The following is a 13,672-nucleotide window of genomic DNA, read 5'->3' on the forward strand; positions in this document are numbered from 1 at the left end:
TTTGTACTAACACCATGACGTTGGGAATTCTAACTGTCTGTGAAAAAACTAGTGCAAAATACAGCATATTTTTGCCCAGAACATCTTTGCTAAGATCAAATATTGCACTCCTATTAACCATGATGATGTGTGATTGTTTATAGCTGTAACTAAGCCAGACTTGAACCAAGTTGGGGATTGGTCCTGCTTTGAGCAGGGAGTTAGACTAGATGACCATCTGAGGTCCCTTCCAACCCTAATATTCTAGGATTCTATGATAAGTTATGAATTGAGGCAACGTTGTTAAACATGGCTTCTTTTGGAGATGAGAAGTCGCTCTTCCACAGTGCAGCACCTTAGGGAGATATGAAACAGTGACTTAGATGAGTTCAGCTGCAAATGCCTTTTGAATGATTTAATTCTGCTGCCACATTTATATGTGATAGACAACTGGTGATACTAATAATGGAATTTCTGAGAACCTGGAGGGCATTGTTGAGTCATATGTAATGCATTTAAAATAGAGTATCATCAGTTAGTGAAGTTACATAATAGCATATTAATACACCGGACAACAAAGCACATTTTGCTAGGCAGCATACAGACATGTAGTGAAATAGTCCCTTCCAGGAAGAGCTTACAATCTAAATAGATGAAACAAAGAATGTAGCGGGGGAGAGAGGTGCGCACAGAGGTGAAGTGAGTTGCTCAAGGTCACAGCTCAGATCGGTGGCAAAGCTGGGTGTGGAACCTGGGTCTCTTGACTTTCAGTCTAGTACCTCCCCCATTTCTCACTATATTCCTTATATTGTAGTTACAAACAGAAATGAAAATAAATTTGTTTTGCAATTTCACTGTATTGAAACACTAATGACTGAGTATAGCTAAAATATCAACAGTAAAACTGTAAAAATAAGAACTGAAATGATGGAAACAGAAGAGAACTTTTTTTTTTACTCACGCAACAGTGTTATATAAACACAAACACATGTTTTTTCTCTCAGTACAATCACCTGCTGTGTGTATTCAATAGTACTTTTAGTCTGCACACTAAATCTGTTGACAATATTTTAGTCCATCTAGTATATTTTAATTACACAATGGCATTTTTACCCAAGAATTAAAATTTCTTCAATTTTCTGTGCATTAAATCAGATGCTAACCTGTGTTCCTCCCCTCATCTCTCTCATTCTTCCCCCATTGACAGTGTGGTTTTGACAGGAAACAGTAGCTAAGGCCAAAATTCTGCCCTCTTGTATAAAGTATTGATGACTTTATCTGGAGATGTTTCCCTGTTGTTGTTAGATTAATCTGTTTTCCTTAACTCTTCTATTGCAACTTTGTGAAAAACTTTTTTGTGAATTGGTACTTCATTTCGCTCAATGGAAATATCAAGAAGCTGTCAAAAATTTGGAAGGAGACGAGACCATGCTGATTTGAAACAAGTTGACTTCTGCTTCAGAAACCTTTTTCCATAGCTCTTTGGTTTGGGAATCATATGTATATCTTGTCTTTGCGCTTTAATTGTAAATCCCATAATATGTGTACGTTGAGGGGTTAAATAGGTGTGTTTGTCATGCTGGGATTTTGCTCTTTAGAGCAACGTATAAAATTGCTTTTTTGGGTACTGTTCACCTTTTACTTTTGATATGTTGGCAGAAGATGCATCTTCTTTGCCTTGTTGCATTCAGCCTCATCACCCCTAACACGATGACAACAAAATCAGTGCTTTTTTTTACTTCTATTCCCTATAGTGTACTCTTCCTCTTGGTAATTGGAACAGCATATTTAGATGCTCAAGGAATTTGGGAGCCATTCAGGAGGCGCCTGTCCTTTGAGGCATCAAACCCTCCCTTTGATATGGGAAGGCCATTTGATCTCAGGAGAATAGTTGGAATTTCATCTGACGGAAAGTAAGTGTACGCACATTTGAATAAGGCCACTTGGAAAGGAACATTTCTTCCTAGTACAGGAGACTAATCAGGGTCACCCTCCTAACAAAAGGGGCTGGTAATTTAGCAATAACTTAAGAGGGCATCCAAATAGTGTGGGGAGGGTGGAGGAATTCCTACTTTTTTGTGAAAATCAACATAGTAAAATACATACTACCTGTTAGAAAAACAGAAAGTGTATAATGCAACAGACTGGGGCAAGAGTGTCTCTCCTTAAGGCTCTCTGCCTAGGGCAGAGGTAGTCAATAGGTGGACCGTGGCCGAAATCTGGACTGCCAGATACTTGTAAACAGACTGTGAAATCTTTTCATTTACTACTACTATTACTTGTTGTTGCAATGTGAAAAATGTTTCTCTGGAGTCTGGACCTTGACTGTACCTTTACAAAAAAGTAGACTACCCCAGGCCTCCTAGGGCTTTATTTGAAAAAGAAACTCCCCACACCAGTATTCCTTCTCACGTGTACTATGTGGTGTTGCTGTGATTTGTCCACAAATGTAAATAAGTGAATAATGGATATTACTGACTTGTCAGTTGAGCTGTAAGGGAGTTTTCATGTTACATTTCTGTGATAAATAAGCCAAGAACTGTGTAGTTCAGAATTACTAATTGATGTAATAACTCTTTTATTATGTAGAGGAATATACACTTACTGTATATTTGAACACACTTGCTCTTCTTCCAGCTTGAATGCACCTGGATCGGACTCTAATCACAGTTCCTCCAGAGGAGTCTATGTAACAGGTGGTTCCTCATCACGATCCAGTGCAGGAAGTCACAAGCAATGCAACCCAACAGCACATCTGCACAGCAATAGAAATTCAGTTGATATTGAAAATGTCAAATCTAAAAACAATTCAAATGTTGCTAGCAGGACTTCCCTACAGACAGCTTCCATGCAGTCATCTAACAGAGGAGGTTCCCTTATCCTGGATTCAGGTGTTATAGCTCAGAATCATACAGCAGGCAGAAGATCCAGGGGGGCAAAGCAGAGCCAGCAAACAAACCAGCAACATGCTCAAGTTCTCTTAGAGCAGCAGTCACAACAGCCAACACCAACAGTGCCTCAGCAACAAGAGCAACAGACTGAAAGTTCTTTGCCACAATCACCACTTCTTAACCCTTCACACCCAGAATGTACCAGCAACACAAGGCACAGCTCAGAGGACTCAGATATCGCTGGTCTGATAGAAACTATGGACAAAGAGTTTGACCACCCAGAGTCCCCGTCCCCAGATGTGTTTACAGAGCAGCCCCCATCTCCAGTAACAAAAAACAAAGGTAATACAACTCTGCTTTGCTTAATACGGGTGGCGCATTATGACAACCAAAAAGTGAGTTTTGAGCCAGTATATGTAAAGGTTACAGTTTCATAGTGTTGTAAGCTGCTAACTTCTCAGCTGTACCAGAGCTTCATGCATGATCCTGAGTAGGGTTCATACATTTCCTTTCTGTCATTTGATAATACTGGAATTGTCCATTCAACATTGGATAAACTCTCTTTTGCAAGTTTTATATGAAATATAAACGTGTGTGTATAAAAATATATAGATATATATTTAGAAATCTTTTAAAATTACTATTCTTCTGGCTTCAGCCCTTTTAGCCTACAGTTAGTTTTGAGAAAGGGGGGTGGTTGCCCTAGTTTATTATGAAAACTGAAAAGTGGAGAATAGTGAATCAATACAGTACTGTCACAATGGAATTCTTCATGCCTAGTGCTTGCAGTTGTGACAGAAAATCCTTGATGTTAGGAGGTCAACAAGTTAATAAATGGCACCTGCTTGATTTTATTTTTTATGAAGTGTGTTAATCTTGAAGCCAGGGTGCTTGTGGAGTTGTTTATACGTGCACCTTTTGATTTTTCAAATGCTCTTGAAGTACATACATCATGTGTTTTTTGATTTTAGACAATTTTCAAAACAGATTTTGAGATTATTAATAGAAATTTATCCTCATGCTATAAATATTTCGTTAGTGTAGCTTTTGATTACACTGATTGTCCAAAACTGTTTTCTAATTAGCCTGTTGAGTTTAACACACACATCTCTGATGGGTCACCTTAGTTACAAATTTAAATCTAGTATTTTTTAGTTGTTTGCTTGGTTTGGGGGTTTTTTGGGAGGGGGGACTCATTTAGGCAGTATTGTTTACATGGAATATTGCTGTCTCCTTTCCTACACACTATATAAAATTCATTGGAGATGGATATAAGTGGGGGAAGAGAACAGAGGATACGGTTAGAAACCCTAAAATGACTGTGTAATCACAACAGATAAAGCAATTTAAACTTGTAATCATTAAAAAATACAGCAGAGTAACACAACATTGTTATGGACAGATGGTATTAAATATTCCTGCTGGATGCAAAGTGTTGGCGGTGCTTATGAATGAGATGCATCTAGGATTCCAGCAGTATCAGAGTCTAGTGGAACTATGGAGACTATACTTTTTATTTCTTAAGACTTGGAAACAAAATTGTTGTCTTTTAACAAATGACTTAACTACCATTTTCATATCTGGTTCCTGGTTGGAACAATTCTCAGCAATTTGTATATTGGAAGATTATCTTAACATGTTTAGGATGAAAATAGTTGTTCCTGAATATTGTGAGTGCTGGTTATAAAGTTTTTTATTTACCCATTTTTCAAGCAGTATGCACTGCGTAATCACTTGCTAGTTTGTTGTCTAACAGTTTCAGCAGAAGTCTGAATGAAGTTAGAACATTTCACGTAACTCCTAATGAATCATTTATAAGACACATGTCCATTTTTTCTCTTGTAACTTTTTCCTAATTCTAAACACCTTCAGATAAGTCTGTACTTCTATAAAAAAGCATCCCTTTAGTAGCCTTGGTCATTTCTGTTTGGGAATGAGGCTACAATGAATGCTTTTATTTTTTTCTTTGCTTTCAGACAAGCAGTTTTATGGTGTTAACTTTTCATCTTCCCAAACCAACAAAATGCATTTATATATAAAAAGTCCTTCATCCTTAGAAAAGTCTACACAAAACTAATATTTACTATACAGTTTTGAGTTATACAATCTGAATGATAAAAACTCAGTGCAATACATGATAAAAGTTGTTCATTTCCAATCTTCCTGTAATACACTTTTTAAATTTCTTCATTGAGATATTTGCTTCATCCATTAGGGCTTGGATTTTAAAAAATTGGGGCCCGATTCTTCAAGCAGTTGTGCATGTAACTATGCATGTACCCAAATGTTTACATAATCAGCCTCTTATGAAATAAAATTTGTGCCATGGTATCTAGCTAAGGAGTATCACTTTTGTAAAGTCTTGCGGCAGCTGTTTCTCAGTCTATAAACTAGTCCTTCAGTGATCCTGTACACTCAAAGTCTGAAGTTTGTTTGTGAACTATCAGGACCTTCTCTGATTCTGTTACATGAAATTGCACAAGAAAAAATACAGGATTTTTTTTGTCATAAGTATAATTTTGAGAGGTTATACCTTATATAACTTCTCTATATGTGAAAGCTTAGGAATGTTAGAACAGACCCGTCAGGTTGATGGAACTAGATTCTGATTGGTCAGCACCCATGAAAACGTGTTGCTTAGGGAAATCCTGATTATTATTTTTAACAGTTCACTGAGTTTATTAGTATGAAAGATGCAGTTTGACAGCAACTTTTTGAATGTTTGATTTTGTTCAAATGTTTGTTTATATAGGATTGATCAAATACTGTTGTATCCAGAATGCGGTGGTCTAACATGGAAAAAAAAAAAATCAAAATAGAGAAATTAGTTCCATTATAGAGGAATCAGACTCAAGGGGTCTTACAGTATTTTAGAGAGCATTATCAGAGTGAAAATGTGTATTAAACAAATTTCCTTACTTATCCTAGAGAGAGAAGGTGGGTGAGGTAATGTCTTTTATTGTACCAGCTTCTGCTGTTGAAAGAAACATGCTTTCGAGCCACTCAGAGCTCTTCTTCAGGTCTGGGAAAGGAACTCCCAACCTCGCAGCAAAACTGCAAGGTTGAACAGATTGTTTAGCATAAGTAATTATTACTTATATATTGTAATGGACCATTCAAGATAGAGTGGCCTTTTAAGACCTAGAGTCATTGGACAAAAAGTGGGGATTAGTGGATAAGCCATAATAAGTTGGTCCAATAAAAGATATTAACTCACCTAACTTGGTCCCGGGATATTAGAGAGACAACGTGGCCACTGCATACTTACCTACCCTACTAATAATTTACTATAAAAATGAATGGAATTTTAAAACATTTATCTGGTGAATAGACTTTCCCAGTTTCAGATTCTTGTGCCCTAACACAATGAAGAAAACAGTACAAAGGTTATTTTTGTTAAAAGTACACTGCTACCCCGCTGTAACGTGACCTGATATAACACGGGTTCACATATAGCCGGTAGCAGCGGGGCTCCAGTGGTGCTTTAAAGCATCTGGGGCTCTGGCTCCTGTGGGGAGCCCCGGGCCCTTTAAGTCACCGCCGGAACCCTGCTGCTGCTACCCCGGGGCTGCGGCACTGGGGCTGGGCTGGCGATTTAAAGGTCCATGGGCTGCTGCAGGGAGCCCTGGGCCCTTTAAATCACCGCTGGAGCCCTGCCGCTGCTACCCCAGGGCTGCGTCAGTAGGGCTCCGCCGGCAATTTAAAGGGCCTGGGGCTCCCCAAATCACCGCTGCAGCCCTGCCACCACTACATCGATATAACGGCGTTTCACTTATAACGCGCTAGGGATTTTTGGCTCCCCATGACCGCGTTATATCAGGGTAGCAGTGTATTGTTTACAGTCAACATTTTTTCATTTCATGAAAATATTTCAAGTCATCGAAGGTTTGCAAAGTTTTAAATCAATTACTCTAAGGTTTGATAAGTATGTCTGTCTTTACAAAACCTAAATTTTGGGCCAAATTTGACCTAGCTCTTTAAATTACCCATTTAACAAGGTCTCTTGTAACAAATAAATAGAGATTTCATTAGTTAATGTACATCTGTTAAAGAAGCACAGTCAACTGGAAATCTACTTTTAAAAACACAAAAAGTTCAAGATGGTTTCATATACACCTGATCTTTAGTACCCCTACCAACTTTTCTATTTTTTACATTAACATTTTCCTGAACAGGAGACACTGATAACGTGAGCCAGGCCTTTAATGGTATTTAGGTTCCTAAATATGCAGTTAGCTACCTAGTTTGATTTTCAGAAGCACCCATATGGATCTTTAGGCATCAGAATACCTTTAAAATCTCTCCTTATTTAGTTTGTGCCTTTGACAAAACTTTGTCTAGGGACATAACTAAAAAATGAGACTTTTTCCCCCCAATATTAGTAACTAATAAAAGCAAGGGGAAATTTCCTGAGAGAAATGTAATTTTTTAAACTAGACTGTTTTCTTCTAACCATTGTTGGATGCTAGAATGAACCTTGCTTGATGTGTAACTTTGTGGTTTTTTCAACCTTCTTAATTGTGATAATGAATAGCCAGATCTAGGAGGAGGAGAAGTCAATCATTAGGTTTGCAAAACTGTTTTAATATATTTCCTGAAGGTTTCTAGTAACTATTTTACAGTTTAATGTTAGGAGTAATAGCTTCTCAGACGATATGAATTGAAAATGAATTTTTGCAGTGTTTGTTAACTTTTATACCCAGAAAAATAGAAGTTTAGCTTATAGATACAGACTGTGCGGGTACAGCTTTGCACAATGGGGCTCTCTTCACAACTAAGTGTCTTCAGGGTCAGAACCGTATTTTGTGTAGTATTTTTCATGTAATCTTTATTCCAGAAAGTTTTACACAATGAAATATGGCAACAACCATTATGAATCAGATTCAGTTCCAACATAAGCAGACACAAAGCTCAATTGAAATTGCACCCATTTACTAGAGCTGAATTTGGTCTTCTCTAAAAATATTAAAAAACAAAACAGCAGTACGTAGACAATATGGCTTATAAGTGAATGCATTTAGTCAGCATCTGAGAAGGATCTTATTAAAAGGTATTGTAGTGGATGGCTGGAAGAAAGTAGTAAGGGAATAACTAGAGGTAATGGCAAGAGAAGCCTATAGATCAAGATGAAGGTGTTTAGCAACAGGTGTGGATTTGTTTGTTTTTGTTTTTCAAGTTGCGCCATATTGATGCTTTTTATGATGTTAACTCATTTCCCTTGCCCAAGAGTCCAAGACATACCGTAGTATTTTGTCTACCAAGAGTTCTGGCAGGATTTTGGTAGATCTGTAGATGATGCTCCTTTGAATCTATCCCCCCAGTAAATTTCCCTGAGCTCAGGCACCTTCAATCTGAAATTGAGAGAAACAAAAAAGAAATAAGTATATTTAAATGTAATTAGCTCCTCTTTATATATACATTTGTTGTAGAGACTGGTGGGTGATCTTAACTGTTACAACTAACTTTATAGATAAGTCTATGGATTTTTTTTAACACATTTTTCCTGTTTTGGCCTGTAGTAACATTCAAAACATTTGGGCTTAAAATATAGGACATCAAATTTAGTTTTAAGTATTAAAATTTAACATGGAGAGAACAAAATATGCTGAAGACAGATTGATGTTTAATCTGTATCCCCCGGCATACTTGTTACATCCTCTCATAAGAACCTTGTAATATTTGTAAATACTCTCCATCAAATTACTGCAGTTCTCAAACAAACAAAAAATGCACAACGGAAGTCTGCAGAGCAGTTCCATTTCTCACTTGTCTGTTAGGGTGATAAAACATTCATAGTGGTTTCTGAAGTGATTGTTGTCAAAATCAGTTTTACATGGTGAAATTTCTAATACTAAACATTCAAACAGAACTCTAGTCACATGGTAGCAGAGTGTCACAGAGGAGAACTATGTATGCCTAAGTGGCCAGTGTCTGTGGAAGATGAGTAGTGTTGGTAGGATCTGCGGGAGTAAATGTCTGAGTGTTAGTATTGGTCAGAGTCCTTTAGGTTTGACATGACTTGTTTAGATGAAGTGAAATGGTATAAAGACATATCAGCAAAAGTCTGAAGTTGCACTTTTAACCACCATATGAGAAAAAAGATGCAAATGCTATGGCAGTCCAATTCTCCTTGAACTAAGAGCTGCAGCTGGCTTGGGAGGCTTAGTGATGGATTGTTTTTTGGTGCACAAAGTGGTGCAAAACACTCCCAGTCTTGGAGCACAGCTGCTAATAATCTGGAGCTGCCCTTATCTCCCTAGGGAAAGGGAAACCGTTTCAGCGCAAATCTAAACCACAGAAGAAGAGGGAGGAAAAGGAGAGAAGAGGAAAGGAAAAGCAACAGGAGGATGAACTGAAAGATTCTTTGGCAGATGATGACAGTTCTTCAACCACCACAGAAACCTCCAATCCAGACACAGAACCACTCCTGAAGGAGGTACAGAGCCGTTAGAGAGGGAAGGGTACTTTTCTCAGATACGTAGTGGCTCACCTAAGTAGAAAGCATGGCTTTGCGTTTGACACACATTCATTTATAGTGGGAGCTGCTACTTATACTGTGTTTGCTGGTGCCAAGAATAGTAATAAGCAGCCTGTTTCCAAATCTCTCTGAGAAATAAAGGGATTCTTCCCTTATAGAAAAGAGAACTAAAACGTGCTTGCATTGCTAACTTGTTTCGCTCACAGGACCAAATGATGCTAGGTAATCAACTACAGCGTCTCAACCACTGGTATATTGATCAGATGGTCATGATAATGACTTTGTCTCAAAACATGCATTATGAAACCAAAAGAAAACTAATTGGGGAGAACAGAAAGCCGGAGCCAAATTTTGGGCATGTTTTTAATGTGATGAATTTGTTGCTGCTAGAATCCTGCTGTTTTGAAAGCAAAACTGGTTAAATACATGTTAAAATATTTAGGATTCGGTTTGATCAGTTTCTGCTTTGCAAGATGGTTAGTCATTAATTTGACAGTGTAATTTATATCACCTTAGTCATAAAGCACAGAGGATCTGTAAAATGAAAGAGAAGAAATAACTCAAATGGTGAAGTTGCTTGAACTTGCTATTTCTTTGCTTAAAAGCATCCTGTCTAGTTGAGATATGGACCCACTTCAGTTTTGGGTCATCTGTCAAATGCAGCCCAGGTCATCAATGACAGAAAGTTATCATCCTCTGATGACTGATCAGTGACCTATACGAACTGACTTGTCCATCTCCATCTAAAGTCCATAACAGCATCCTTTTTAACAGTCTCACCAAAGGTCTGAATGAACATGGAGTTGGAGCTACCCTCATGTTCCTACAATGGCCCCCAAAAATCAGGTTTGAAGCACATTAGTAGGGTAATCTGAGGAAGTTCGCACTGCTGCTGCCCATCCTGTACTGTTTCTGTGGATAAGCACAGACTGAAATCCTCTAGGAAAGTCAACCACCTTTTGATAGGCATCACTTTCGGGATGGAGGGGCATGGTCACTATTGAATGTTGAAATGTTATCATCCATTATGCAAATTGCTCACAATTGCTGATGCCACTTTCTCTCTCTGGTTTTTATTGAAGCAGTATCCTTCAGTTACTGTTCTTAATGTCTTCTATGTTACTGTGTGTTGGCTTTTGTAGGAACCAGAAAAGCAAAAGGGAAAACAAGCCATGCCAGAAAAGCATGAAAGTGAAATATTCCAAATAAAACAGAGAGGGAAAAAACTATCAAATATCAAGAAAGAAATTCCAGCAAATGTGAAATCAAGGTAAGCATAATTATAAGGAGGTCCTCCTAGTTAGGAAGGCTTTATGCTTGAAGGGGAAATGTGAAGGGGGAGCTTTCTGTGATCTTCAAGGCTTTGGGCTGCCAGCCTGCTTAGAAAATCCTACCTGTAGCAGCGGCTAACCTTCCTTGTCTTCCTTCCTGATGTTGGAGAATATCTGTTTTGTAAATGTAAGGAAACATCTGCCAGGAATGCTGTGCATCATTGAGATACATGCTAGATCTTGAGCAGTGAATCAACTGCACTAATGTGACGCTTTTGGTAATGAACTTCACGTAGAAAAAACAATATGGCCAACATTTCATCAAGTGTTGCAACTACGTAATAAAGTACATGGGTCACACCTGTGGTTGATATCAGATACTCTTGGTGGAATTATAGTCACTGCTACCTCTTCCTCTTTCTGGTGCTAGAATGATTTTTACTGTGCCTCTGCATCATCTGTGCCGACAGAGGTTTAGTCTTACTACACCCATTTCTTTCTAACACTGCTGACTGGGAAGTTTTATAAAATCACAAATGCCACACCTCTGAATTGCATAATAGATGAAATGCAGAATATTAATTTGTGTGTTCCTGCAGGGGTTGTGGCAAATAAATACTAGACTAGCAGAAATCTAGAGTGAGTGTACATACTGATTTCCTTCAGACTACTTCTGAAAATGCTGCTTTATATAGTCTCCCCTCTTTCTTTTACCACAATCATATTTTGTTTGCTTTCCAGATGATACAAGTATTTATTAATAAACACTTACATTATGTCTGCATCCAAAGGCCATACTGAGAACTGTGGTGGGTTTGACTCCCCCTGTCCTGAAGAGTTTACAGTCCGAATGGTTGGGGATTAAGAATAAAATACACAGGCAAATGAGCTTGCTATTGGTTGCAACAGTTTTGTTGTTTTTTAATGTTTAACTGGGAGTCGAGATGGGATGATGGGAATGGCAGGAATGTTTGAGCTAGTAAGAATAGAAAAAGGAGAAGGGGGCAATCACAGCTCATCCTCTACCTAGCAGTTAGTTTTGTACTATCAGAAAGCTGCAGTGTGGAAAAATATCACTGGATTCTTGAAGTTGTGGGTTAGTTTAGAGGCCATAATAAGTCTATGGAGGTGGCAGCATAAAAGGTATAGAGATAGAGTTTGAAGGAGGAGACAGATGGGATGATAAGGCACCCAGGGATTTGGGTGTGTGAGAGTGCAGTGGGGTGTAGGAGGAGATGAGGGCAGAGATGTAAATAAAGGCAGAGTTACAGTTATGGAGAACTTTGAATGGGAGGAGAAGCTTGACATAAACAAGGAAGGCCAATGCAGAAGCTCAAAGAGAAGAGGAGACTTAGAGCAGTAGGAAGAGATCATCTTGGCAGCTGCAGTCAGAATGGACTAAAGTCAGGGGAGTAATGAGGCAAGTCAGAGAAGAACAGACTTGTATAAACCTACACAACGTGTATATACGTGAAACTCTTCTGCAATACTTCACCCAGCAACAAAGAATAAATCTGTGTTCATGTTTTCACTTTAGTTCCTTGGAGTTGCCATATACTCCCCCACTGGAAAATAAACAGCGCAAAACCTTTTCATCCAAGATGTCTCTTCAGCACATGCTGACAAATGGGTCCAAATCAAGAAACCTCCCGAAAACAAGAGGTACAATATACCAGTTGCTCTTAAACAAATATTTTGGGGTTTGGAGGATTTTTGTTAAATTACACGAGTAGTTTTTTTAAATTTTCAGTCTTTAGAATTCTAGCTTCTAGATCTCTGCACAAGGAGAAAGAAGTGCATCTCTTAATGGCTGTGGCTTGCTCTGTTTTTTTGTACAGGTCCAAACAATAAGTTAATGGACAGCAGGCCATCAGCACTAGCAAAATTTCTCCCCAGTGGCTCTGGACTGGAATTAGGCAATACCAGCAGTTCAGAAGGGGAAAAAGATTCTCCACCACCAGAGTGGGACTCCGTGCCACTTCACAAAGCAGGCAGCTGTAAGTACAGTTACTGTACAACAGGAGGCTACAGTGTTCTGCAAAACAGCAAGAACTGTTTGTTGTGATTCTTCTTTAAATCTTCCCATTCTCCCTGCCCACACAATCCTGTTCCTGTTTTTTCTGTAGTGGGCCCCTTTTTGACAGAATCTAGTGGTATTGTGGAGGTCTGAAAATGAGGGGTAGAACCTTGATTTTTCCACAGTTCTTTAGCAACGGGCAGAATGGTGCAAAAGCTGAGAATTGGCGATCGTCTGAAAACAGAATGCACCATTCCTTCGAAATGTGGGCTCCATTTTGTCAGGTCCATTACAGCTGAGGTTAAAACTAACCAATTTGCATATCCTAGGGAAGTAATAATGAGAACATCTGAAGTAACCAGAGAGCATTTATTAGACTGAACTACTCACTATTACTACTTGCATTTCAGTAGCAGCCAGAGCCCCCAGTGAGAACCAAGACCACCTCATGCTCAGTTCTGTACAGACATAATAGAAGCAGTCCCTCTCCCAAAGAGCTTACTAAAAAGGTTTACAATCTTATTCCCCTCCCCTGCAGTACAAACCAGCTTTGCCTGAGTCTTCTATCCAAGCTGTATCCCAAAAAAAGCTTATAGATACGAATAATACAAGATGAGAGTATTTTGGTGAGATCAGGGACAGTTTTCCCTCCAACTTGAAGCCAAATGCTACACCTCAATCATTTGTTATGCAGTCAGGCTTTGAGGGCTGTGTTTGGATCCAACTGATGACTGATACTTCAGGGCAGGGCATGAAACCGAGAAATAATCAAATCTGGCTTTATGCCAACAGTGGAGGGGAAGAAATTGTGAAATGCAGAGTTCCTGCTTGATTCCACTTTCTGAGGAAGATCTTTGCCACTGCTGGCACAGATTTCTTTGGATGTAAACATATGTCTCTTGTAGTGATTATAGTAGCATTTGTTGGTTTTGGTTTTTGTCTTCCTGCCCCTATATATTCATCTTCCCTGGACTGAGAGTTTCAGCCACAAACTGTTGGAAGATAAGAGAGCTTTAGTTCTGGAGTAGGGAGGATG

At 38.7% G+C, this 13,672-nt stretch overlaps 1 protein-coding gene across 1 annotated transcript in view; it reads left to right on the forward strand.

Moving 5' to 3' along the window:
* TMEM131 (transmembrane protein 131) overlaps positions 1-13,672 on the forward strand; it is a 179,229-nt gene that overhangs the window by 144,492 nt on the left and 21,065 nt on the right. The window contains 6 exon segments of the mRNA XM_075060989.1: positions 1,734-1,892; positions 2,617-3,212; positions 9,131-9,306; positions 10,491-10,618; positions 12,157-12,281; positions 12,458-12,616. Coding sequence (XP_074917090.1) covers positions 1,734-1,892; positions 2,617-3,212; positions 9,131-9,306; positions 10,491-10,618; positions 12,157-12,281; positions 12,458-12,616 — 1,343 coding nt within the window.

This window comes from Chelonoidis abingdonii, chromosome 1 (genome assembly GCF_003597395.2).
Source record: "Chelonoidis abingdonii isolate Lonesome George chromosome 1, CheloAbing_2.0, whole genome shotgun sequence".
NCBI classification, from domain to species: domain Eukaryota; kingdom Metazoa; phylum Chordata; order Testudines; family Testudinidae; genus Chelonoidis; species Chelonoidis abingdonii.